This window comes from Mustela nigripes, chromosome 10, assembly GCF_022355385.1.
Source record: "Mustela nigripes isolate SB6536 chromosome 10, MUSNIG.SB6536, whole genome shotgun sequence".
Taxonomy (NCBI): Eukaryota; Metazoa; Chordata; class Mammalia; order Carnivora; family Mustelidae; genus Mustela; species Mustela nigripes.
Window position 1 is genome coordinate 28,418,947 of NC_081566.1, and position 24,443 is coordinate 28,443,389.

Consider the following 24,443-nt stretch of genomic DNA (forward strand, 5'->3'; position numbering starts at 1 on the left):
TCTCTCTCTCTCTCTCTCTCTCTCTGTCGAATAAATAAATATTTTTTTAAAAAATTTATTTATTTGACAGACAGAGATCACAAGTAGGCAGAGAGGCAGGCAGAGAGATAGGGGAAGCAGGCTCCTGGCCCAGCAGAGAGCCCAATGTGGGGCTCGATCCCAGGACCCTGGGATCATGACCTGAGCCGAAGGCAGAGGCTTAACCCACTGAGCCACCCAGGTGCTCCAATAAATAAATATTTTTTTTATAAAAGACACATGGTGTCTTACAGAAACCACAGTTGCCAGACCATGTGGCCAGGCTAAGGAAAGGACTTGACTACAGAACTGGAAAGCTTTCCAGATTCTCCCATTTCCTATCAGGGTTGCCCTCTGTGCCAATATCTTGTGGTTCCCTCCAAAAACTCAACAACACTTTTCTGCTTCTCTGTCCACTGGTAAATATGCAGTGCCCAGTCTTAGCAGCGGTGATGAGGGAGGTGGGAATCACATAATGCTAACACGATCGGAAGAAGATCAGCTTGTGTGTATCGGTGGCAGTTCTGCGAGGAGAGGAGCAGGGAAGACACCATCTTTGGTTACTGATAGGTAGACTTTTGAAAAATGATATATGTGTTTGCAAAAAAAATAGGGACATAAGACAGAGGAAAATATTGTTAATATTTAATGCTATCACTCTATCACATCTACCATCTAGACCATGTATTTGTGCAAATATGATTATTCTTTCTATCCTTTGTAAGAATCTGTTTCCTAGCATAAGGCAGAAACATGGACGTTCTGGTCCCACATTCTGTCAGTGTTGCCCACTGATTAGCTACTCTGGAGTGTCACATGCTTTTCTTTACCCCTGGCAGCTCCCAGCCAAGGGTCACATGCACTGGGCTTCTAGTCATTCCCAAGATACAGTCCCCTCTCCAGTGGCCCCAAAGGGAAATGGGTGTGGGGCAGGCCAGCTTTCCCCTTTAAGGTTCTATCTCTTTAGGCTAATATCATGGTAAAGGACTAAATACTAAATGGGTAATACAATTTCTCCTTAGTGTCTGACAGACCAAAGAAAAGGGCTACATTACAGAAGTCTTCAGGTTATATGCATACACACACTATGTTTTCTTTCTTTCTTTTTTTTTTTTTAAGATTTTATTTATTTGAGAGAGAGAGAGAGTGAGAGAGCATGAGAGGGGAGGTCAGAAGGAGAAGCAGACTCCCCATGGAGCTGGGAGCCTGATGTGGGACTCAGTCCCAGGACTGAGGTCATGACCTGAGCAGAAGGTAGTCGATTAAGCTACTGAGCCACCCAGGCGCCTCCACACTACGTTTTCTATTCTATTTTTTTTTCACTTATCACTTTGAAGGCTAGATCAGATTTCAGTTGAATACTTGATACCATTAATTAAAATAAATAAATAATAGCCTTATGAGGAGAGAGATTTTTTTCCTATAGTTTTGTTTAGAAAGGTAATGGGTAAATTAGTCATCCCATAGTTCATTATTGAATGCATACTGATTGCCTGTCAGCCAAAGAGCAATAATTATCTTCCAAGGCATAAAGAGTTAGCTAGCTAATTCAATTTAATTGAGTAAATACATACAGGATACCTACCATGTGCCACAGACTCTTGAGGAGATTAGGACACTTAACACAACATTGCCCACAAAGTCCATGGGCTTTTCCTTGTTCTTTCATTCAGTCCTTTATTCATACAATCAACAGATGTTGGGTGAGGGTGAGGCAGATAAGTAAAAACAATAATAGTATAATGTTATCCGTTGCATAGGGAGATCTGTAGGGGATGCCATGGGAATAAGGCAGACAAGTGATTATCTCATACTGAGAAGCCAGAGAAGGTTTCTGAGAGCCCACAAAGCTGGAACTATAGCCTTCAAAATTAGAAGAATTTAGAAAAGCAAATCATACACATGAAAAAGGTTTGAGAAAATGTGGATTTAAATTGTACAGTGATCAACTGTGAAGTTTGGATGATTTGAAATAAAGACACAGTATCAGACAGTGTTAACTGGATTATAAAGGTAATAAACTCAAATTGAGTTAATATACCAATTCAGAAATTCAATGAGTTAAGGGAAGAGTAAGGACCAATAAAGGTTAGAGGGTAATTTCAGTAGGGTGAGAGAAACCGTGAGTCAACATCAAAATGAATGTTCAGAACAGCAGTTTTGTTAGAGTTCCTTAATTTTTAACCTACTGTCCCTTTTCCGTCGCAGAATCTGATCACCAGTATTTTGATTGTTTGTTTTCAGGTACTCCTTGCAAAAATAAAAGCACTGAATAACTTCCCAATGGCAATCGCACCGCCTACTCCTGACAAATATCTTCATAATATTGTTTGGCTGGAAAATAAGGATGTTCTCATTGAGTTCTTCAAGGTAAAGATTCTGTCTTCTATTCTGCTCAGTTTGATGATAATTACTTTCCACTCTCTAATGCAAGACCATCAAGAAGCATATTTAAAGCAAGAATCCGGTGACGACCAGCAAAGGGTAAGCCAAAATGGAGGCCCAGCAAAACCTAGAAGAGGAAATTTCACTTTGAGCCTACAAGGCAAAGATGGTTTTTCACAATAGCTTATCTGCTTAGGAGAAGATGTCTGTGTGACCTGATTATTACCAATCCACCTTATTTTATGTTGTAGAGTTCGTACTTCTAGATACACCCTCTGGAAAGGACTTTTTTTTTTTTAAGAGTAAGGGTCTCGAGTTTTAATTACTATACAGGCCAGGCAGATGATCTAAAAGTAAAATAAGCTGTGTATAGTATAATAGGGAACAATGAGATCTGGGGTATAATCCAGAGTTCGTGGTCTGTCTAAAGTCAGCTGAGTGTTTTTATTGGAATTTGGATTCTTTCAAGAAATATTTATTGAAAGTCCTCTTTGTGCCAGAGACCGTTATAGGTTTGGTTTGGGGATAATGCCAGTGAACAAAGTAAATGAAGTCCTTGCTTTGCACTTTATATTATTTGGATAGAGATGGACAATAAACACATCAACACACAAATATATGGTCAGTAGATGATTGTCAATGCTATGGAGAAAAAGGGAGAAAAGCGAATATAATTGGGAAACTATTTTATATGGGGTGATCAGTGAAGCCTGCTCTAGTAGGGGACGGTTGAAGAGAGATCTGTAAGTCATAGCATTCCAACAGTAGATAGTCTGGGAGAAGAGCATTCCTGGCAAGTGCAATGGCCGGCTCAGTTTGTTCAAAGAACATCCCCAAAGTCCCTGTGGCAGAACTAGTGATGGCAGGAGCCGATGAAGTTGAAGTGGGTGTAGAGCCTGAGTTCGCACAACTCTGTAGGCCAGAACTTTGGCTTTTACTCTGAATTAAATGGGAACTTATGTAAAGGTTTCAAACAGAGAAGTGATATGATCTAACTCATATTGAAAAATGACCACCTTGGGGCACGTGGGTGGCTCAGTGGGTTAAAGCCTCTGCCTTCAGCTCAGGTCAGGGCCCTGCATCAGGATCTCTGCTCAACAGAGAGCCTGCTTCCTCCTCTCTCTCTACCTGCCTCTTTGCCTACTTGTGATCTCTGTCAAATAAATAAATAAACTCTTAAAAAACAAACAAATAAACCTGCTCTTAAAAAAAAAAAAAAGAAAGAAAGAAAGAAAAAGAAAAATGTCCACCTTGGTGCTGTGTGGAGGATAGGCTCTAAGGTGACACGGGCCGACCAGGAAGATGATGATTGTAATGGAGGCAAGAAGTGATGGGGACTTGGATTAGAACAAGTGGTCAGTGGTCAAACTCTTGAGGTGTTTTGAAGGTAGAGCTGTTAGGTGCTGATGGAGTGTTAGAGACAGAGAATAACTTCTGGGATTTGAGTCTGAAAATAGGATGGAGTTTCTGTTGACTTAGATGGAGAAGAGAAGATTTATATGGAGGGCACAAGCATTTGATTCTGAATGAGTTAAATTTAAGAAAGCCGTTAGACATCCAAATAGAGATGTCGAGTAGGCAGTAGGATATGTGACTGGAATTCAGGTGGGAGGCCAAATGGGAGATAGAGATTTTGGGGTTGTCAGCATAGAAGCTTGATGAGATAATTTAAGGAATTACTATGGATATCCAAGGACTGAGTCCTGGGCTATCCAACATTTAGAGGGGAGATGAGGAGGAACTAGTGAAAAGAATAGAAAAAGAGATCAGATTTATGGTTACCAGAGGCAGAGGATGGGGGGAGGGGGAATTGAAGGAAGATGGTCAAGGGTACAATCTTCCAAGTTAAAAGATAAAGGTGTGCTAGGAATGTGCTGTACAACATGATGAGTATATATTTAACATTGCTGTGTGGTGTACTTGAAACTTGCTAAGAGATTAAGTCCTATAAGTTCCCATCACAAGGAAAAGAATTATTTTTGGTAACTAGAAGAGGTAATGGATGTTAATTAAATTTATGGTAATTGTTTCATAATATAGGTATTTTTTTTTAAGATTTTTATTTATTGGCAGAGGGAGAGATCACAAGTGGGCTAAGAGGCAGGCAGAGAGAGGGGGAAGCAGGCTCCCTGTCAAGCAGAGAGCCCAATGCAGGGCTCAATCCCCCCACGACCCTGAGATCATGACCTGAGCCAAAGGCAGAGGCTTAACCCATTGAACCACCCAGGCACCCATAATATATTTATGTTGAGTCATTATGCTATAAACTTTAAACTTGAGCAGTGCTGTATGTCAATTACATCTCAATAAAACTTGGAAAAAAAGAATTGAGGAGTAATGCGTTAGGTGGGAGGAAAACTAAAAGAGAGTGCCCTCCAGAAGCCAAGTGAAGAAAATATTTCTTAAATGTCAAATGAGGCTGAGACCAAATAAGACGATGATCGAAAATTGACTCTTAGATTTAATAATGTACAGCTCAGATTTTTAAAAAGCCCATAGATCTGAATTTTTATGTGAAATTTCCAAATTTTAAAAAATTGGCATGAATTCAAAAATTTTCAAGTGTCATGCAGGGCAAACAAAATACATCCTTGAATTAGATATGACCCATAGGCCAGTGTGTGACTTTGGTTTTAAACGGCTCTTGTATGAATTACAAGGTTTATGATTTTTCATCAACCTGTTAAAACCTCTGTTAGATTTTTAGAATTAGGAGAACTCTGTGACAAGGAATGATGTTTGCTTTACCACAAATTTCGTTGTACCATACTTTGTGATCTAGGCATATATAAGGATCTAGGATATATAAGGCATCTGTTTGTCCATAATGAGGACATTTTCCTTGTTTTCTAGAAAGACAGCAGTCTTAATGAAGTTCTGCTGAGTTGATTCCTTTCTTGCTTTACTAACATTTTCTTCATGCCAGAAATTTTTAAATTTTTCTTTTGAAATTGATTTCAAATTTACTTGAATTAAGACTCCTTTGGTTTTGGGGCACATGGGAGGCTCAGTTGGTTAAGTGTCTGCCTTTAGCTCAGGTCATGATCCTGGGGTCCTGGGATCAATGCCAGAACTGGGCTTCCTGCCCAGCAGGGAGTCTGCTTCTTCCTCTCTCTCTCCCTTCCCACTCATACTCCTTCCTGCTCTCTCTCAAATAAATAAATAAAATCTTAAAAAAAAAAAAATACTCCTTTGGTTGCAAGTAATAGAAGCTTACTTGAACTAGTTTACGCAAAGGGAAAGTTGACTGAAAAGACAGTGGGATGGTGTGTAGAAGATTCTAAGAAAGGGTTAGCTAACTAACAGTGGGTGTGGTGGGATTCAGGCCAGCTCGGGAGTATCATTGGTGGGCATCTGTGGACCTTTCTTCTAGCACTTGGATATCATGCTCATTTCTCAATTCCCAGACTCTTTGTCTCTCGGTTCAAATTCTTGAGACAGAAATCTAACAGGCTTGGATTTGATGTCCTGCTTTGGCGAGAGCAAGTGTGGCTGCAAGAAGGGGAGGAAACCTGATGGGATGGCCAGGGGCCGTAGGGGATAGTTAAGAGAATAGAGCTCAAATAAATGGGAGTGGGAGGTGGGAGTTGGGCTTGGACTGGGAGGAAGGTATCTCAAAAATGTTTCTTATAATTTGCATTCTGTTTAGTTTTGTTAAAATCCAATTTAAGATAAAGTTAGAGGGGCGCCTGGGTGGCTCAGTGGGTTAAAACCTCTGCCTTCGGCTCAGGTCATGATCCCAGGGTTCTGAGATCGAGCCCCGCATCAGGCTCTTTGCTCAGTGGGGAGCCTGCTTCCTGCTCTCTCTCTCTGCCTGCCTCTCCGCCTACTTGTGATTTCTGTCTGTCAAATAAATAAATAAATTCTTAAAAAAAAAAAAAAGATAAAATTAGAATTTGGTTCTTTATAGGTAGTAATTTTCACAAGTGTAATTAATGAACTGACCATCCAGCAGTGAATGGGGAGGAATGGGAAACCCATGAGAAGAAGATAACTCTATAAATTAGTGATTCACACACACCTGAGGTGAACCTGTCACCGGGACACAACCTCCTTCTGTCCCTAACTTGCCATACCTCTGCAAGGCTGTTGGACTTTCGTTACCCTCTTACAGGCTTCTCTCAGTCTGAGTGCCCTCTTTCCTTCATATTTTGGTTTTTGATAGACATTTCAATTGATTTGACCAGGATAAAAATTGTGATGAGTTAGGAATAAACAGGCATTATTCTCATTAGGGACCGCCCAGGGATTATGTGACTAACAGGGAACTCCACACAGCAGACAAAAGAAACACCCCTTATTTTAGACTATAATTTCAATCTAAATACTCCTCCCTCCTTTCATCCTCCAATTAGTGTGGTTAATTAAAAACACAAAGGTCTATAACAATAAGCCAGACGTCAATGGTAGAAAACCGAGGTCTGAATAATACAGAAGCTGGATATTTGGCTTTAGGGGATTAAAAAAAAAAAAAAAAAAACACTGTGAAGTCATCAGTGCCTGTTTCAATGCTGTCAAATAATTCAGAATAACACGAAGTAAAAAGTGAAAACTTGTCACTTAGCCCACACTTAGAGATAATCTCTATGAGTGATTTTGAAATATGTTTCCTACGTATCTTTGTAAATTGCAAATCTATCCCTCTGATTCTCCAGTTACAAACCCTTCAGTGGCTCCTCCTTGGTTTGGGGGAAAAGCCCAAACTCTTTAAAGTGCCTGTGAGGACCTTCAAGGTCTGACTCTGGGGTTACCTCTCCGGTCCTTTCCCTACTGCAGCTGCGTGACAACTTTCACGAGCCCTGGCACTTTTGCCTTAGTGGGCCTCTTGCCCCATCAAAAAGTACAAAAAATTGTACTTTATGACCATGTTAGTATAAAGATGAATATATTAGTGTTAAAACATTTTCCTCTTTCAGAAATTGTTTTATTCCCTTCTGATTTTAAAAGAAACCAGAATGTTGTTGTGAGTCTCTAAAGTATTGTGAATGCTATGCACTATGCCTTTTGAGGCCTAATGCATAACTTAGTCTTGGTCCGCCACCCCCCCACAGCCCCCACCTCCTGTCTGAGACATACTGGGTCTTCTGCGGCTACCCCAGGGGCAGATGTTCTAATGGCCTCTGGGTCTTCGCATGTACTACATTCTCTGCCCTGAATGATATTCAGCTCATTATATCCTGGCCATCTGTTGCCCTCAGACTTGACTCTTTAAAGTCTTCCCTGGACACCCAAGACAGGGTACCTTGGCCTTTCTGGACTTCTCCAGAGCACCCTATCTTTGTCTCCTTTGTCGGAAGTATCACACTTTATTAGAAACATCTACTCAACTGAACATTTATTGGGTATTTCCACCAGTCACTGTGCCCAGTGCTGATCACAAAGTCGACAGTTTGCTTGCTTGTCCCTTTCTTTCAAAAAAACTGATGAAGCATGTCCCCACGTTATAATTCATTAATAAACCAGAGAATAGAGACAGTGCGTGTTTTTTTTTTTCTACTTGGAAACCATTTTAACTTTAAAATCTTACTTCCATTTAGAACCTTTGTGTTGACTCCTTTTTATTTTTCTTACAGGAAAGAGCCAAACTTGCTTATTTTGACTACGGAGATGTCATTTGTAGAGAAGGTGAAATGCCGCAAGGAATCTACTTAGTTATTTCCGGAATGGCAATTGTGAGGGACTATTTATTCTTTGCTGAAAATGTATTTTTGAAATATATGATTTTAATACAAGGAGACATTTAGGAACCGGGAAAGTTTTCAATTCTTTTTAAAAGATATATTTATTTATTTTGAGAGAGAGAGAGAGAAAACACAAGTGTGAAGGGGGGGTGTGGTTTGTGCAGAGGGAGAAAAAGTCAGACAGAGTCTGTGCTGAGCAAGGAAGCCCAAATGCCGCTTCAGGACCCTGAGATCATGACCTGAGCTGAAATCAGGAGTCAGATGTTTAACTGACTGAGTCACTGAGGGGCCTTGAAAGTTTTAATTTTTTTTTTTTTTTTTTAATTTATTTGACTGAAAGAGTGATCTCAAGTAAGCAGAGAAGCGGGCAGAGAGAGAGGGGGGAAGCAGGCTTCCCGCTGAGCAGAGAGCCCGACGAAGGGCTCAATCCCAGGACCCCGAGATCATGACCCAAGTCGAAGGCAGAGGCTTTAACCACCAGGCGCCCCGAAAGTTTTAAATTTTTTAACATAATTTCTGAATGAAGCCATTTCTGCTCAGAGTGAAGACTATAGCTGAAGGGTAAGACCCAACATCTGAAAGGTGCTTCCCATTTAGCAAAATGCTTTTAGAGTCATTACTTATTTCTTGCAGCAGTCCTGGGAGGAAGTGGTTTTTTCCATGATGTTCAGATAAGAAATGCAATACTTGGAGTGGCTGATTATCTAAAGGAAATGAGAGTCAAGAATGAGGGGAGGGCCTGGTGGCTCAATGGGTTAAGCTGCTGTCTTCGGCTCAGGTCATGATCTCAGGGTCCTGGGATCGAGTCCCGTATTAGGCTCTCTGCTCAGCAGGAAGCCTGCTTCTCTCTCTCTCTCTCTCTCTCTGCCTACTTTTGATCCCTCTCTGTCAAATAAATAAATAAAATCTTAAAAAAAAAAAAAAAAAAGAATGAGGGGATAGACTGCAATGTCAGATCCTTACAGAGGTCAAATAGAATGAGGACTGAAATTACAACCTTTACTTCAACAAAAGGAGGCTTTTGGTGACCAGAGAGAGAAAGATGTTAGTAGAGTGAGGGGAACAAGAATCCTTTCAAGTCTGAATGCCAGTAGCTGAATACATGGTGAGCCCCAGCTTATGGACCAAATAATTCCTAGGCCTTGAATGATACTTATCAGTGACATACCATTATTATAGTCCACATAACGTATTTGGCTTTCTATTTTTTGAAAGGGGTATTTCAGGTCTTAAAAATAGCCAATTGATTATGGAAATAAACTATTTTGATAAATATTTATTTTGATATAAAACTTATTTTGATAAATATAATACACATGTATCGCATTTTTAAATTTTTAAATGTTCATTCATTCACTCAACAAATGTTTACTTCATTACTACCCTGCCGCAGGCACTGTTCATTCTAGACACGGGGAATTGACCAAAGGGACAAAAATCCCCGCCTTCTTAGAGTTCACTTTCTAGCAGAGGCATGGAAGGCGATGGGACAATGAGCAAAATAAATAAGTTAAGTGTACAGTATGCTAGTGTTAGGGTCCGTGATCAAAGGAGTGAGACTGATAGAAAGCGAAGGTCAAGCAAAGCTTTATTTCGCACCAAGTATAGAGACTCAAACTGACCGTCGGGGCCACCTCTTACAGAGAGAGGGAGCCACTCCCAGCCTCACAGACTAACTTTTATAGAGCAAAGGCCATGTGGTTGGGTCTGACCACACACAGGGAGCCAATGAGATTGCAACACGCAGAGAAAGCTGCACAGTCATGCTAGGTCACACACGAGTGGTCAGTTGAACTACAATTCACCCCATAGTAAGCTATTTGAACTAGTCTATCACCTTGGTCAGAATTGGCGCCCAAAAGGCAGGGCCCACACTCCTTGGTAGCTAGGGAGACCGTATGCTCGCTCTAGTGATTGATGTGTCCACCTGGCCCGAATCATCCCCGCATCCCGGCTCTGTTATCTCCACCTGACCTGACCCACCCTTGTATTAGGGCTTTGTTATCAGGGACTGGTCGACCATATTTTACTGGTTTCCCGGACTTGCTTTTAAGTAAGTTGTGGGGGGAGGGGGGAGGGTCAGTTTAAGTTTTACTGCATAACCAACAAAATCACTGTTTAACCAAGATGAGATCGCCCTGGCTGAGTAGGCCCTTACATTAGAAGTGATTTGACAACTAAAGATTACAACTAAAGTTGTAATTTTGTAAAGGGTGGTCAAACGGCAATATATTACGACATTTAATCCTTATAATAGCCTTATTTTTCACATGGGCAAACTGGTGCACAGACAAATTAATTCACTTGTCTTCCAAGGGCACAGAGTAAAAGGTCAAGAAGGGCTTTGAACCCATGGAGTTGGCCTCAGTATCCATGTACTTAGACATTATTTTATGCTGCTTCCAGTAGAATCCTTGTGCTATGCTCCCTTTAGAATCAAAACAAAAATACACCGCTACTCGTATTTTTTAGATATGTCAACTCGAACTTTTAGAAGCTGCAACATACATTTCCCTTTGGGGAATCTTCCTGCAATGACTGACCTAGTTAATTCTTCTTAAGGAGTAAGTCCAACAGTATTCGGCTGAAGATGTCATGTTGGTATTCAACTGATGCCGTGCAACGCAGCATACATCTAGTGGCTTAGAGTGGCTAGTTTCTCAGAGTTCTTAGTTCAGCAGTCCTGGTTTCTCTCCTTGAGTCTCACAAGGCCAATAACAGAGGGTTGGCAGGGTAGCATTCCCTTCTGGAAGCTCCGAGGGCAGAACCCATTGCCAGATTCTTTGAGGTTGTTGATGGAATCTAGTTCCGTATGGCTATAGGACTGACGTCCCTGCTTCTTTGTAGGCTGTCAGCTTGGACCTATCTCCAGCTCCCAGGGTCCTAGGATCGAGTCCCGTATTGGGCTCTCTGCTCAGCAGGGAGCCTGCTTCTCTCTCTCTCTCTCTGCCTACTTGTGATCCCTCTCTGTCAAATAAATAAAATCTTAAAAAAAAAAAAAAAAAGAATGAGGGGATAGACTGCAATGTCAGATCCTTACCCAGGTCAAATAGAATAAGGACTAAAATTACAACCTTTACTTAAACAAAAGGAGGCTTTTGGTGACTGTTAGGTCTCCCCAAAAATGGATACCCCAATAATGGGTCCGTGATTAAAGGAGCGAGACTGATATAAAGAGAAGGTCAAGCAAAGCTTTATTTCACGCCAAGCATCGAGAATCAGACCGACCGTCCGCTGGTCCATCCCTGCAGGCGGCGCCATCCCAGAGCCGGAAGTACTGCCAATCCCTCTCTTGATGCCCCCTCTCTCTGATCGACTCTACTTCCTTTTCTGCCTTTGAGGGCTCTTGTGACTAATTCCTTGGGCCCACCAAGATTATCCTGAGCGGTCTCCAAAGTCTGTTGATGAATGACCTTCATTGCATCTGCAAAGTCCCTTCCCGCAGGACACCTAGATTAATGTTTGAATAACAAAGAGATAGGAATCTTGGAAGGACTTCTTTAACTTCTGCTGGTAGATATTATCTTCTTTTCTTCATTTGTAAAAAGCAGAGACATTGTTCATTACTCACAGTCTTTGAACTGCATTCAAAATCAAATTAGAAAAATGTCAAAGCCCTTGGGAAGCGTGAATGCCTCTAAATATCTCAAGGGTAATCACTTGGCAGGGGGCAGTTTCACAGCAACTTCTTCAGTGACCCTTTGTTCCCTGTTTCTTGTGTCCTGAACAATAGCCTTCCTCTTAGATGTTTACAGCTAAACTTTCTGAAAAATTCTGTAATCCTTCTGGTTGATTCCAGCAGCTTCCTCCTGAAATCTGATAGCATTCTTATTTCCCCATCCTTGCCTATCTTCCTTTCCTGAAGTGATTCAATCATACTTTATTCACCCTGGAAACTTTTTCTGTTGATGGCCCATGGAAATTATTATTTTTGTAATCTTTACCACCAACATGGGGCTCAAACTCAGGACCCCGAGATCAAGAGTTACAGGCTCTATGGACTGAGCCAGCCAGGTGCCCCGCTCACCACCATGGAAATTATTTTAGAGGATTTTATTTATTTATTTATTTATTTATTTATTTATTTATTTATTTATTTTTAAAGATTTTAATTTATTTATTTGACAGAGAGAGACACAGTGAGAGAGGGAACACAAACAGGGGGAGCAGGAGAGGGAGAAGCAGGCCTCCCGCTGAGCAGGGAGCCCAATGTGGGGCTCAACGTGGGGCTGGATCCCAGGGCCCTGGGATGGTGACCTGAGCCCAAGGCAGATGCTTAACCACTGAGCTACCCAGGTGCCCCTTTTCTTAAGCATTTTAAAGGGTGACAAAGTTGATGGAAATCATGGCTGGCATATTAATTTCTGGCACCTGATTTCTGCATCCATAAAATCAAAGGTCTTCTTCCACCCCCAACACTGGCCCATTATGATAAAAATTTCTAATAATGATGAGGGATCAGAAGGCAAGTTGAGGACAAAGCAGAAGCTGACACCCCACAACCCTCCCCCATGGGACATATGTGACATTCCTCATGCACTTCTGACTGCCCTAAAGCTAAGGACAGGAAAAACAAATAGTTAACTGATAGAGATCATAATGCTGCAAGACCTGAGTCTCCCTCAGTTTACAAATATTTTAGCAATCTACAAGAATAAAGCGTTTCTATCAATAGCCTAGCTTCCCGAAGGAAATTAGATACAATTAAATGTCCTTAAAACCTGCAGCTCATTGACAAATACTTGAGGCGGGCAGAGTAGAAGCTCCAGACTTATCTTAATATTGGGATGAATCATAATGCCTTGTGAGGGAAAAACAACTTTAACTTGACAATGGCAAGTAATCCAGTGAGTCTTCTTTAACATATGAAAACCCTTTTGAAGTCTTCCTTTTCCTTACCCCTCCAACCCGACAGTTTATTATCAGTCACCCCGCACAGCCCCAGGCAGCTTCTCTTTCTGCCCACCGGTCCTGTCCCTGTGCTTTAATAAAACCACCATTTTGCACCAAAAACATCTCAAGAATTCCTACTTGGTCGTCGGCTACTGACCGCACCCCCACCTAACCTCACCTGTATTCTAAAACCCCAGCTAATAGACTCAGAGTGGATGGCTGCATTGGTTGCAGACTGCAATCAGTACTTTGGGTGGGATTTTTATAGAAGGAAGGTACGAGTAAGTAGAAGTGTTGTAAATGGGGTCATCTATAAAGATGAAGATTGGAAACAATCCTTCCCTTGGAGAGTTGAAATGTGAAAGAAACTGTGACTTTTGGGGGAAGCTTTAATACCTTTTTCACACCTGAAGGCCTTCATAAAGAATCTTTTCCCTCCATCGTTAGTAATTGCAGCAAACAGTGGGAGCTCCCACGATTTGATCAAGGATTTTTAATTTTGCATTTCCCTTTTGCAGTTGCATAGTTTGCCTCCTACCTTCGGAATAGACAGTAGCCTAAGGTCTGATAGAGGGTCCAAAACCATGTTCACAGAATACTGTACCAGTGGGGACATAATTGGAGAGCTGAGCTGTCTGCTTAAGCGTGAAATTGAATACACCGTCATCTGTGAAACTATTTTACAGGTAAGAACCTGGTTCTGTCTGTATTGTGGGCTATTAGTTAATTCTTTCTGAAGTACATAATGAATGCCAGCAATCTTTTCTTCCCCTGGGTTCTGATATCTTACGCAATCCGCCCAGCCAGCTATTGTGAAGTTGAGCAAAGATTCGGTGTCTCACGTCTTGGCTGTGGGACCTAGAGAGCTATTTTAACCTCTTTGTGTCTTAATGTCCTTGTTTATTAAAAGAGAGAATGTCTAAGTTTGGGCAATATGAAGATGAGGGAAATTTCTAAGTGAAGATCCTGGCACGGATAGACACCCAGTGAAGGACCACCGTGTTCTGGGAGCAGTGTTTTTAAAGAACACTTGTTTTTAAATGCCCTTTCTTCCACTTCTCACTGGCTTAAGTAAGAAGTTATCTATTCACCAAATAAGTGGCCCGATATCCCACGACATGTGGGGGATTCAAACAGAAATGAGCCAGAGTTGCTGCTTACAAGGAATTCTCCAGCTTTGGGGACTGTTACATGCCATCAAGCGGGGTGCAGAGTCTTAGGGGTGCGTGGGACAGAAGGCAATGTCGCTTTGTCAATTTCATACCATTTCATTTCCAGAAGAGGACAGGAGGCATAATTGATTCACAAGGCTGAACTGAAGTAATTGAAGTTCATGTAGCTTAAATTCTGGAGGAGCAGTCTTCCTTATTCAGGGAAGTTGACCTCTGGAAATGTGGCTGGCACACAGGGGTCTGAGAGCACTGGCTCTGGGGCTTCCCAACAGACCAGGTCTGGCCACTCGCCTGACACAATCCAGTGGCAGAGACACTAGTGGTGGTGAAACAAGACAGGAAATTTATTTCAGTGATGTCAACGCTGGGAACACAGCAAGTGAGAAACTCAAAGACTGTCCAACGTGCTGAAAATGATGAAGTTCTAGAACCTAGGTGAGGTTTGGTGGGCTGAGGTCCGGAGCCGACGACCAAGAAAGAATTCTTGAGACATCTTTGGTGCAAAATGGTGGCTTATTAAAGCACGGGGACAGGACCCGTGGGCAGGAAGAGCTGCTGCTGCCCCGGGTTGTGAGGGATGGCAGGTTCTGTACCCTGCTGTTGGGGGAAGGTGAGGGGAAGGGAGGTGTCAGTGGAGTTTTCATATGCTAAAGAGGGCCTACAAGGTGCCAGGATGTCCCAGGCCTGCCGGAGGCCTTGCCCTTGCTGCTGGATCAGTGTTGTCTTTAGACCGGCCATTAACATTAAGATAGTTGGGAGACTTTTTGGTGGGGTGTCACAATCCTGCTATCAATCGTCTTTGTTAGTGAGATTTAGGACATTTGTAAGCCAAGGGAGACTCCTGTCTAGCAGGATTGTGAGCTCTGCAAGTTAACTATTTGCTTATTGTTCATGGCAGTCAGGGCTGCCTGAGGGATGCTACACTTATGGAGGGGAAAGGGTGCAAGGCGCCAGCTTTTGCTTTGTCCTCAGCCAGCCTCCTGCTCCCTCATCAAAAATACTTCCAGTTTTAGGAAGTAAGGAAAATGTGGGGCAAAGGTGGGTACATGTGCAGGTAGGCAGCGAAGGTCAAAGAGCTCACTATCGTGGAGTCACTGGCAGGGTCTTGCTGGCTTAGGGCAGTCCTCACTGTTCACAGAGATAGTGTCCTTTCCGTCCAGGGATGCTTTGCCCTCAAGGTCTTCCTCTTTTTATTTTACTTTATTTCTTTATTTGACGGAGAGAGATCACAAGTAGGCAGAGAGGCAGGCACAGAGAGAGAGAGAGAGGAGGAAGCAGGCTCCCCGCTGAGCAGAGACCCTGATGTGGGGCTCGATCCCAGGACCCTGAGATCATGACCTGAGCTGAAGGCAGAGGCTTTAACCCACTGAGCCACCCAGGCGCCACCCCTCAGGATCTTCTGCCCAAGCCAAGAGACAAGCTGGAAAGCAAAACCCAACTAGAAAGTCTGAGGTCAAAACGGAGGCAGCTAAAGTCCCCTTTCAAGCCTACTTCACCTACTGAGGCAATAAAAATAAGTTTATGTGGCTTAGTTTGTGAATCATAGCTTGTCCTGTATCATAGCTATTGACTGCTATAAATTTACTGGCTATTGCTAAGTATACACTTTATTTGAACTGTAAATTTTATTAAAACAATTTCTCCATAATGCAGTGCTTTTATTAAATGGTGGAGTATCAGAATTGAACTAGATCTAACGGTAAGAGGGGCGAACTAAATCTTAACAGGCACTTATTTTCTGGTGACCTTGTAATTCATCTCTGAATCAAGTTTGTTGTTTGATATCTTGTGGTTTTAGGCTTGCTTTATCTCCCTGGAGGATTTGTATGAAGGTTTTGATGTCTTCTGGCCATCCTTGGAATATAAAATATGGCTAAAGCTTGCGCTTGGTATTGCCTATCAGTATTTTGAATCAAGTCTCAGTGATGAGGTAAGTTAAATGATTCATGTATGAATGAACTTTTATTTACTTTTTATAAAATTCATTTCATATTTTTGAGACATAAAAAGAAAGGCTGTGTCTGACATTTAAAATGAGATTGTATGGGCACCTGGCTTGCTCAGAAGAGTGTGTGAGTCTTAATCTTGGGTTTGTGGGTTTAAGCCCCATATTGGGTGTAGAGCGTACTTAAATAAAATAAAATAAAATAAGATGGGATTCTAGAATTTTAACCACTCTCGTCCTGACTTCTTGCAGATCAATCCTCTTGTCACAGCTAATTTTCCAGGCTACCTGAAGTCATACTTTTTTTAAAAAGGAGTAAATTCAGCAAATATTAAATAAGTAGATTCCCGGGAACCAAATTAGCGTTAATCAGAACGAGTTGATGAAGTTTGGTGTTTTTTTCATTGTCATTTTGCGTGTGTGTGTGTCTGGGTTTTGGCACTTAAAAAAAAAAAAAAAGATTTATTTATTTATTTGAGAGAGAGAGAAAGAGAAAGAACATGAGCAGGGGGAGGGGCAGAGGGAGAGGGAGAAGCAGACTCCCCACCAAGCACGGAGCCTGATGTGGGGATTGATTCCTGGACTTGATCCCAGCACTCAGTATACCAGGACTCCAGGATCATGACCTGAGCCAAAGGCAGCTGCTTAACAACTGAGCCACTTGGGTGCCCCTAGGGCTTTGACATTTTTAAAAGAAGCCCCCTGGATGTTTTCAATGTGTATCAATGATGAGGACCACAGCTCTAAATTCTGTCAGTAGGAAATACAAGAGGAATAGCAGGTTTCCAGAGGATATAAAGGTCCCTTTTCACTAATATGCAGAAACATAATGACTTTTGCTTTCAAGCTCAAAATCCCCAGGATTATGAGGCATTTATGAGATTATGAGATTTGTGTAGTCCCAGGTAGATGGCAACTGAGTTTCCTCTTTGAGCTGGATGCATTTTGGCTGTTTCCACGACTTGAGTGAGGACTGACTGGGAACGTGTTTATTATTATAGTCTACTCTACCAAATTAATATAAAGCCTGTGCCTTTTCAAAATCTTTATTGGGGAAACTTAGACTCTTTTATGAACTTTCTAAAAATTAGTAGCTCAAGTCTGTTCTTAGGTTGGCATAATTTACCATCCATATTTGTATCCTATTTAATAATTATTTGAGCCCCTATTATAAGTTAGGAACTGGGGAAGTAACAGACCTGGAGTTCAACAATATTCATTGCATTGAGAGACTGGATATGAATGTTGGGTTAAAAAATTAGCATGTCTCAAGAGAATGAGGAGACAAGTCACAGAGTAGGAGACCTTATTTGCAAAATACACATATAGTAAAGGACTGTTATCCAAAATATACAAAGAGCTCTTAAAACTTAACAATAGGGAAACAAACCACCCAATTAAAAAATGAGCCAGGATTCCACCCGCCCCACCCTCAAGTGCCCTTTCAGCTGCGTGGAGCTCTCTCAGAGCTCCCGACTACTACTGAGCTAGTGCCCCTGATACCTCTCTCCAGCCATCTTCATGATCATCTACTGGAAATTCATCAACCATGATGAGATGTTCTCCAACATCTACAAGATTCGGGAGATCAGGGACGGACTGTGTGTGGAGATGGAGGAGAAGATGGCCAGCAGGACAGAGGGTACCACGGATGACTTGCTCATCAGTGGAAATGCCTCTGCCGAAGGCCTGGAGGGTGAAGGTGCTGAAAGCATAGCCATCGTTGTTGATATTGTCATGAACCATCACTTGCAGGAAACCAGCTTCACAGAAGAAGCCTACAAGAAGTACATCAATGATGGCCTGAAATCAGTCAAAGGCAAACTTGAAGAAGAGAAGCCAGAAAGAATAAATCCTTTTATGACAGGGGCTGCAGAATTAATCAAGCATGTCCGCACTAGTTTCATAAATGACTAGTTCTTTACTGGAATCTGCTGTGACCCCAAATAATTATTTTCTTTAAGGTTGGTTCAGAAATGAAAAAATGTTGGCTATTACTTTGGGTATATCACCTTGTCATAACTGACGGCTGCCCTTCACCCATAGAACGCCAGGACTTAGACAAATGGGACTAATGTCATCTTGAGCTCTTCATTTATTTTGACCATGACTTATTTGGGGCAGAGGCATTGTTTTTAAGAAAACAAAAACAGAAACAAAAACGTGTCATATAGGTTGTCTAAAAATAAAATGCATTTAAACTAAAAAAGGGGGGGGGAGGCAAAGATCTTTTTTTTTTTTTTTCAAAGATTTTATTTATTTTTTTGACAGACACAGATTGCAAGTAGTCAGGGAGGCAGGCAGAGAGAGAGGAGGAAGCAGACTCCCTGCTGAGCAGAGAGCCCCATGTGGGGCTCGATCCCAGGATCCTGGGATCATGACCTGAGCCTCCCACTGAGCCACCCAGGCGCCCAAAGATCTTAACAGACATCTCACCAAAGAAGATACATAGATGGCAAAAAGGGGTGCCTGGGTGGCTTGGTGGGTTAAGGCCTCTGCCTTCGGCTCAGGTCATGATCCCAGGATCCTGGGATGGAGCCCCACATCGGGCTCTCTGCTCGGCAGGGAGCCTGCTTCCTCCCCTCTCTTTGCCTGCCTCTCTGCCTACTTGTGATCTCTGTCAAATAAATAAATAAAATCTTAAAAAAAAAAAAAAGGAGATACATAGATGGCAAATAAACATCTTCTACAGTCACATGTCTTCAGAAAAATGTAACGTGTGATCCCATTACTCACCTGTTGGAACAGCCAACAGTTGGAACACTGACAACCGCAAATACTGGTGAGGATGTAAAGCAGCCAGAGCTCTCATTCATTGCTAGTAGGAATGCAAAATGGTGCAGCCACTTCAGAAAGTTTGGAGGTTTCTTAGAAAACTGAACATACTCTTACCACATATAATCCAGTAATCCGTATCCTTGAGATGTATCCGAAGAAGTTGAAATCTTGGGGCGCCTGGGTGGCTCAATCGGTTAAGTGGTTAAGCATCTACCTTCCATTCAGGTCATGATCTCAGGGTCCTGGGACTGACCCCTGGTCGGGTTGTCTGCGTCTCCCTCATCCCCTACCTTCCCCTGCTTGTGCTGTTTCCCTCTCTCAAATAAATAAATACAATCTTTTTTTTAAAAAAAAAAAGTTGAAAACTTAATGTTCATGCCAAAATCTGGGCACAGATATTTTAGCGGTTTTATTCAGAATTGCCAAAACTTGGAAACTGCCAACAAAGATGTCCTCTAGTAGACAAATGGATAAATAAACTGTGGCCCATCTAGACAATGGAATACGATTCAGGGATAAAAAGAAATGAACTGTCAAGCCAGGAAAAGACATGAAAAAAAAAAAAAAAACTTAAGTGGATATTCTGAAATGAAAGAAGCCAATCTGAAAAGGCTCCTGTAGGATTCCAACAATAGGGCATCTGGGAAAGGCAAAACTATGGACAAAATAAAAAGACAGTGGTTGGGGCAGAAGGAATGAAGAGGGAGCACAGAGGACTTTCAGACGGTGAAACCGCTCTGCGTCATGCTGTAACAATGGATACACGTCATTACACATCTACGCATAAAATCGATAACACCAAGAGTAAATCCTAAATAAGCTATGGGCTTTGGGTGATTGTGACGCATCACTATAGGCTCATCACCTGCAGTAAGTAGAGCCCCATGCTGATAATGGGAGAGGCTCTGCACGAGTGGGGGATGGAATCTACGGGAAACCTCTGTACCTTCCTCTCACTTTTGCTGTGAACCTAAAACCTCTCTAAAAACATTGTCTTATAAAACGCATGTTGTACTGAGGAAGTCGTGTTTCTTTCACTACGTGGCAGTAATTTTCAGAAAAATTTTAGCAGAACGGTGAAAGATTTAGATTCTTTTCTTTGCTTCGCCTCTTTCTGAGAAGTAGGATACACTCAGTATGTCTAGTATGAGTGTAGTGAGAAACTCCTGGGGAGAGAATTAGGACCAACAGGTCAAAACTTATGGAGTCAGATTTGACTCAGTAGTAAGGTGAATGCCCTTTCATTTTTAAAAAAGATTTTATTTCTTCAAGAGAGAAGGAGAGAAAGTGCACATGCACACTGGTGGGGGTAGGGGCAGGAGAGAGAGAAGCAGGTTCCCCACTGAGCAGGGAGCCTGACCCTGGACTCAGTCCCAGGACCCTGAGATCATGACCTGAGCTCAAGGCAGATAGAGAATCTCTATTTAACACTTTGGCTTATTTCCTTCTAGTCTTTCCCATCAAAGAAGTAGCCAATTAAGACTTAAAAAATTTAATTTTTTAATTTAGCCAATTAAAAAAGGGGATTAGAACCACTGATTAGCTTATACTGCAACCCTTCCTCTAAACCACATAACTCAAAATTTACATGCATTTAAAAATCAAAATAGCTTTTTTTTTCTTTTTTTAGATTTTTCTCCTTCCAAAATTTTAGGTATTTTTAGTTAACTTGTGCTTTTCATGCACAGCTGAGCTGGTGTTCTCAGCAGTTGTGTTCACTTTGCCCCTTTAAAGACCCAGGTCCGAGGGCCTTGCCCTATAGCTGTGCATGGAGATTTTCAGAGTGAGGGCACTATCCAGGAGATTCCTACCACAGGACTGACCTCTAAGCACCTGTACTCTTTGCTGGAGCTGCTGGAACAGAGTACCACAACCTTAGTTGTGGCTTAAACCACAGAAATGTATTGTCTCAGGGTGCCTGGGTGGCTCAGTGGGTTAAAGCCTCTGCCTTCAGCTCAGGTCATGATCTCAGGGTCTTGGGATTGAGCCCCGCATCAGGCTCTCTGCTCAGTGGGAGTCTGCTTCTCCCTCTCTCTCTCTGCCTCCCTCTCTGCCTATTTGTGATCTCTGTCTGTCAAATAAATAAATAAAATCTTAAAAAAAAAAAAAAAAGAAACGTATTGTCTCATAATTCTTGAGGCAAGAAATCAAGTGGTCAGCAGGGTTGGTTCCCACTAAGAGCAGTGAAGGAGGGACTCTGGTCCAGGCCACTTCCTCGACTTGCAGATGACTGTTTTCATCCCACACAGAGTTCTCCCTGTATGTGTGTCTGTGTCCAAATCTCTCCCCCACCTTGTTTTGAAAGATTTTATTGACTTATTTGTCAGGGAGAAAGGCAAGAGAGAGAACACAAGCAGAGGGGGAGCAACAGGCAGAGGGAGAAGCAGGATCCCTGCTGAGCACGGAGTCTGATGCAGGACTCTATCTCAGGACTCCGGGATCATGACCTGAGCTAAAGGCAGATGCTTAACTGATTGAGCTACCCAGGCAACCCTCACTTCCCCGTTTTTGTTTTTATTTTTTAAGGATTTTATTTATTTATTTGACAGACAGTGATCACAAGTAGGCAGAGAGGCAGGCAGAGAGAGAAACAGAGAAGCAGGTTCCCTCCTGAGCAGAGAGCCCGATGCAGGGCTCAATCCCAGGACCCTGAGATCATGACCTGAGCTGAAGGCAGAGGCTTAACCCACTGAGCCAAACAGGCGCCCCACTTCCCCATTTTTAAAGAAGCTCTGTGCCCAGTGTGGGACTTGAACTCATGACCCTGAGATCAAGGGTCCTGTGCTCTACCGACTGACCCAGCCAGGTGCCCCCAAATCTCCCCTATTTATTTATTTGAGAGCGAGAGACCACACTAGAGCACAAGCAGAGGAGGGGCACAGAGGGGAAGCCAACTGCCCACTGAACTTGGAGCCCCACACGGGGCTCAATCTCCTGACCCAAAGATCATGACCTGAGCTGAAATCAAGAGTCAGGTGCTTAACCGACTGAGCCACCTGGGCACCTCTTCCCGTTTTTACAAGGACTAAAGTCATATTAGAATATTTGCCTACCCTACTCTGGTATGACCTCATCTTCACTTAAACAATTTCATCTGCAATGACCCTATTTCCAAATAAAGTCACATTCTAATGTACCTGGGCTCAGAATATCAACATATGAATTTTGGGGTGGGGGTGGACACAATTCAACCCATGCATAACCGCTTCCTCCCTCCTCTGAAGACTCTTATTCTGAGCTTTGAAGTATGACTCAAAGCGTGTTGCTTTGTTTGGTTTTGGCTTTTTGCTATTGTTTGCTCACTTGCCCAGTGGGGTGTTTGTTTACTGGCAGGTAAAACCAAATCCACAAGGCATGGCTGACCACCTGCGAACTCTGACTGAGAGCTCCAGCAAACCTGGAAATCAGGCTGCACATCCATAACCAGGGCCACTAGGAGAAGCAACAAAAAACCTCTTGAGTTCATAATCTTGTCTGAGATCATTCTGAACTCTAAATATATTCTGTCTGTTGGTCCTAGGGTCTAAATGCCTTTTGACACCTGCAAAGAACTCAGCTCAATCAGTGAATGTGCTGCCTTCTTGATTCCATGGGTCATTTGCATGATTTATAGAAAAAAAATATAATTTTATTGTAGGACTTGGACTTTCAGAAGTGTGTGGCTTTCAATCTGGCATACGTAGAGACTTTATCCAGCTATAATGAAATGACTATTGATAATATAACCATGAAATTCGTCATTATTGTGTATGGCAGTGTCATTGATACTAAGACAGAGGTACCATATCTTGCACCTTGCATTTTGCCTAAAACCTGTGAGCAGGTAAGGACAGTTATTTCTAAAGAGTCATTTGCTTTCCATGGTGCCCCATAAGTGACTTGAAAACTCAACTGACCACCTTAAAAAGAAATGTAACCAGGAAGGACCCCGCAGTTCCCAGCCCCTTTAATGAAACAGTCAACACATGCCCAGGGCTTCAGTACCATTAAGCAGTGTGTGCCCGACATAGCAGTGAGACGCAGGGGGCTCAGGGGCCCAGAATCCACCTGCCCTCTGCTTGCCAAGCCTTTTGCCTTGGAGTGGGGCCGTGCCTCCTGGGGAACAGGGGTGCATTTGTCCCTTTTGTGGCCTTCCTGTCTTTGTATCTCTCAGTAATTCAGAGGATGACGGTAAATCTAAATGCTTTTCTAGTAGAAAATGAAAATCTCTTTAGCTTTGAAGCTAGGGGTGGGGGCGAGGCCGGGAACAGCAGGAGCAATGCTCACAGTTTGGTTTAAGACACAGGGCTTGCAGTCAGGCCTACTTGGGTTAAAAGCTGACGCCTGTGCCCACCGGTGTGTGAGCAGAGGCTAGCTGCCTTCTGACCCTCCGTTGCTCATTAGTGCGATGAGGCCAACAACAGCAGGCGTCTGGTAAGGTTCTGGTGAGAGTCCAGGGAGACGGTATCTGCTCTCTAGAGATGAGAGTTCTAATTGTTACTGGTAACCCATGTGCCTTCCTGGAGGCAGATGTCAGCGAGAGACACAGAGTGAAAGTTCTAAAAAAGAAGACAGTCCTCCTGCCTGGGAAGGCTTGAACATCAGTGCAGGGGTGGGAGTAAGCTTGTGGATTTGGGGAATTCCCTCTTTTCCAAATTGGGAATGTCCGGTCTGGTTACAAGTAAGGTGGAGAAGGTTCCTTTCTGAAGTCTATACAGATGCAAAAGGTAATTTTCTGGTCCAAGACTTCTTGAAACAACATTCAAGGGGATTGAAATGAGAAAGATGAAGATCTTAGGCTGGAAGCCCAGTTCTGGGTTCCAGCTCATTTCTTACATTGTTTGAAAACATTGGGAATGAGGCAGCTTCGCCATCAAAGGGTGCTCTTCTGACTGATGTCAAATTTTCCCTTTTAGGTTCAGGGAACTTCCGATTTAAGCAAGCTGCTGGTTGTGCAAGCGTTCGAGCCTGCCAAAAATACTGACTCCAAAGTCATGGGTAAGGGGCAGCCCGTTATTGATGGGAAAACCATGCAACATTCTCTTAATGCTAAGAAAATGACTTGAGGGTACAGTGTAGGTTTGTTGTCAGTCCCCATGCTTGGGCACACGCTGGCTACCATATTGCTTCTGGGAGGCCATCCACCAGCGTCTTCCAGACCCTAAAATCCAGGTGGCTCCTTTCTCTCTCACATCCCTTCCTTCACACTTGTGCTGGTAGAGAGGAGCATCTCTGTTGTACCCTGTCCTGGTCCAGCAGGCTGGAATCACAAAGTGCAGAGCAAGAACAGGGAGGGCAGAGACCCTCCCACAGTGGGCCCTGGTGTGGAGAGCTGGTGTGATCCCAACAACCAAAGGGAATATGGAACCCCACCTGTGCTCTTTGAATATTGTCTTGCCCGAGGGGCACTTTGATAGTTACTCAGTAATGACAGTCTCTAAATGTGTCTTAGTGCCCCAAGACACATCTTACCATGCCAAGCAGTGCACCGAGAGGATGAGGTAGGAAGGACTTGCTCTAGAGAACACGCATTCCCTTCTTTCATTTCATGCTCAGTACCCTTGCTCTACCAAGCTGCGTTGTCTTCTCCCC

At 42.8% G+C, this 24,443-nt stretch overlaps 2 protein-coding genes across 2 annotated transcripts in view; both read left to right on the top strand.

Moving 5' to 3' along the window:
- The window catches only part of SLC9C2 (solute carrier family 9 member C2 (putative)), a 98,542-nt gene that overhangs the window by 71,290 nt on the left and 2,809 nt on the right, over nt 1-24,443 (top strand). Inside the window, exons 20-25 of the mRNA XM_059413937.1 lie at nt 2,263-2,388; nt 7,977-8,075; nt 13,496-13,663; nt 15,948-16,079; nt 22,510-22,695; nt 23,768-23,849. Of these exons, the coding sequence (XP_059269920.1) occupies nt 2,263-2,388; nt 7,977-8,075; nt 13,496-13,663; nt 15,948-16,079; nt 22,510-22,695; nt 23,768-23,849 (793 nt within the window). The remainder of the gene's footprint in view (nt 1-2,262; nt 2,389-7,976; nt 8,076-13,495; nt 13,664-15,947; nt 16,080-22,509; nt 22,696-23,767; nt 23,850-24,443) is intronic.
- LOC132026301 (translationally-controlled tumor protein-like) lies at nt 17,616-18,011 on the top strand. Its single transcript, XM_059414214.1, has one exon. It carries the CDS (start codon nt 17,616-17,618, stop codon nt 18,009-18,011), a length of 396 nt encoding a protein of 131 aa, XP_059270197.1.

Coding starts and splice junctions, on each gene's coding strand:
- LOC132026301 (XM_059414214.1), top strand. CDS start 17,616: ATGATCATCTACTGGAAATTCATCAACCATGATGAGATGTTCTCCAAC.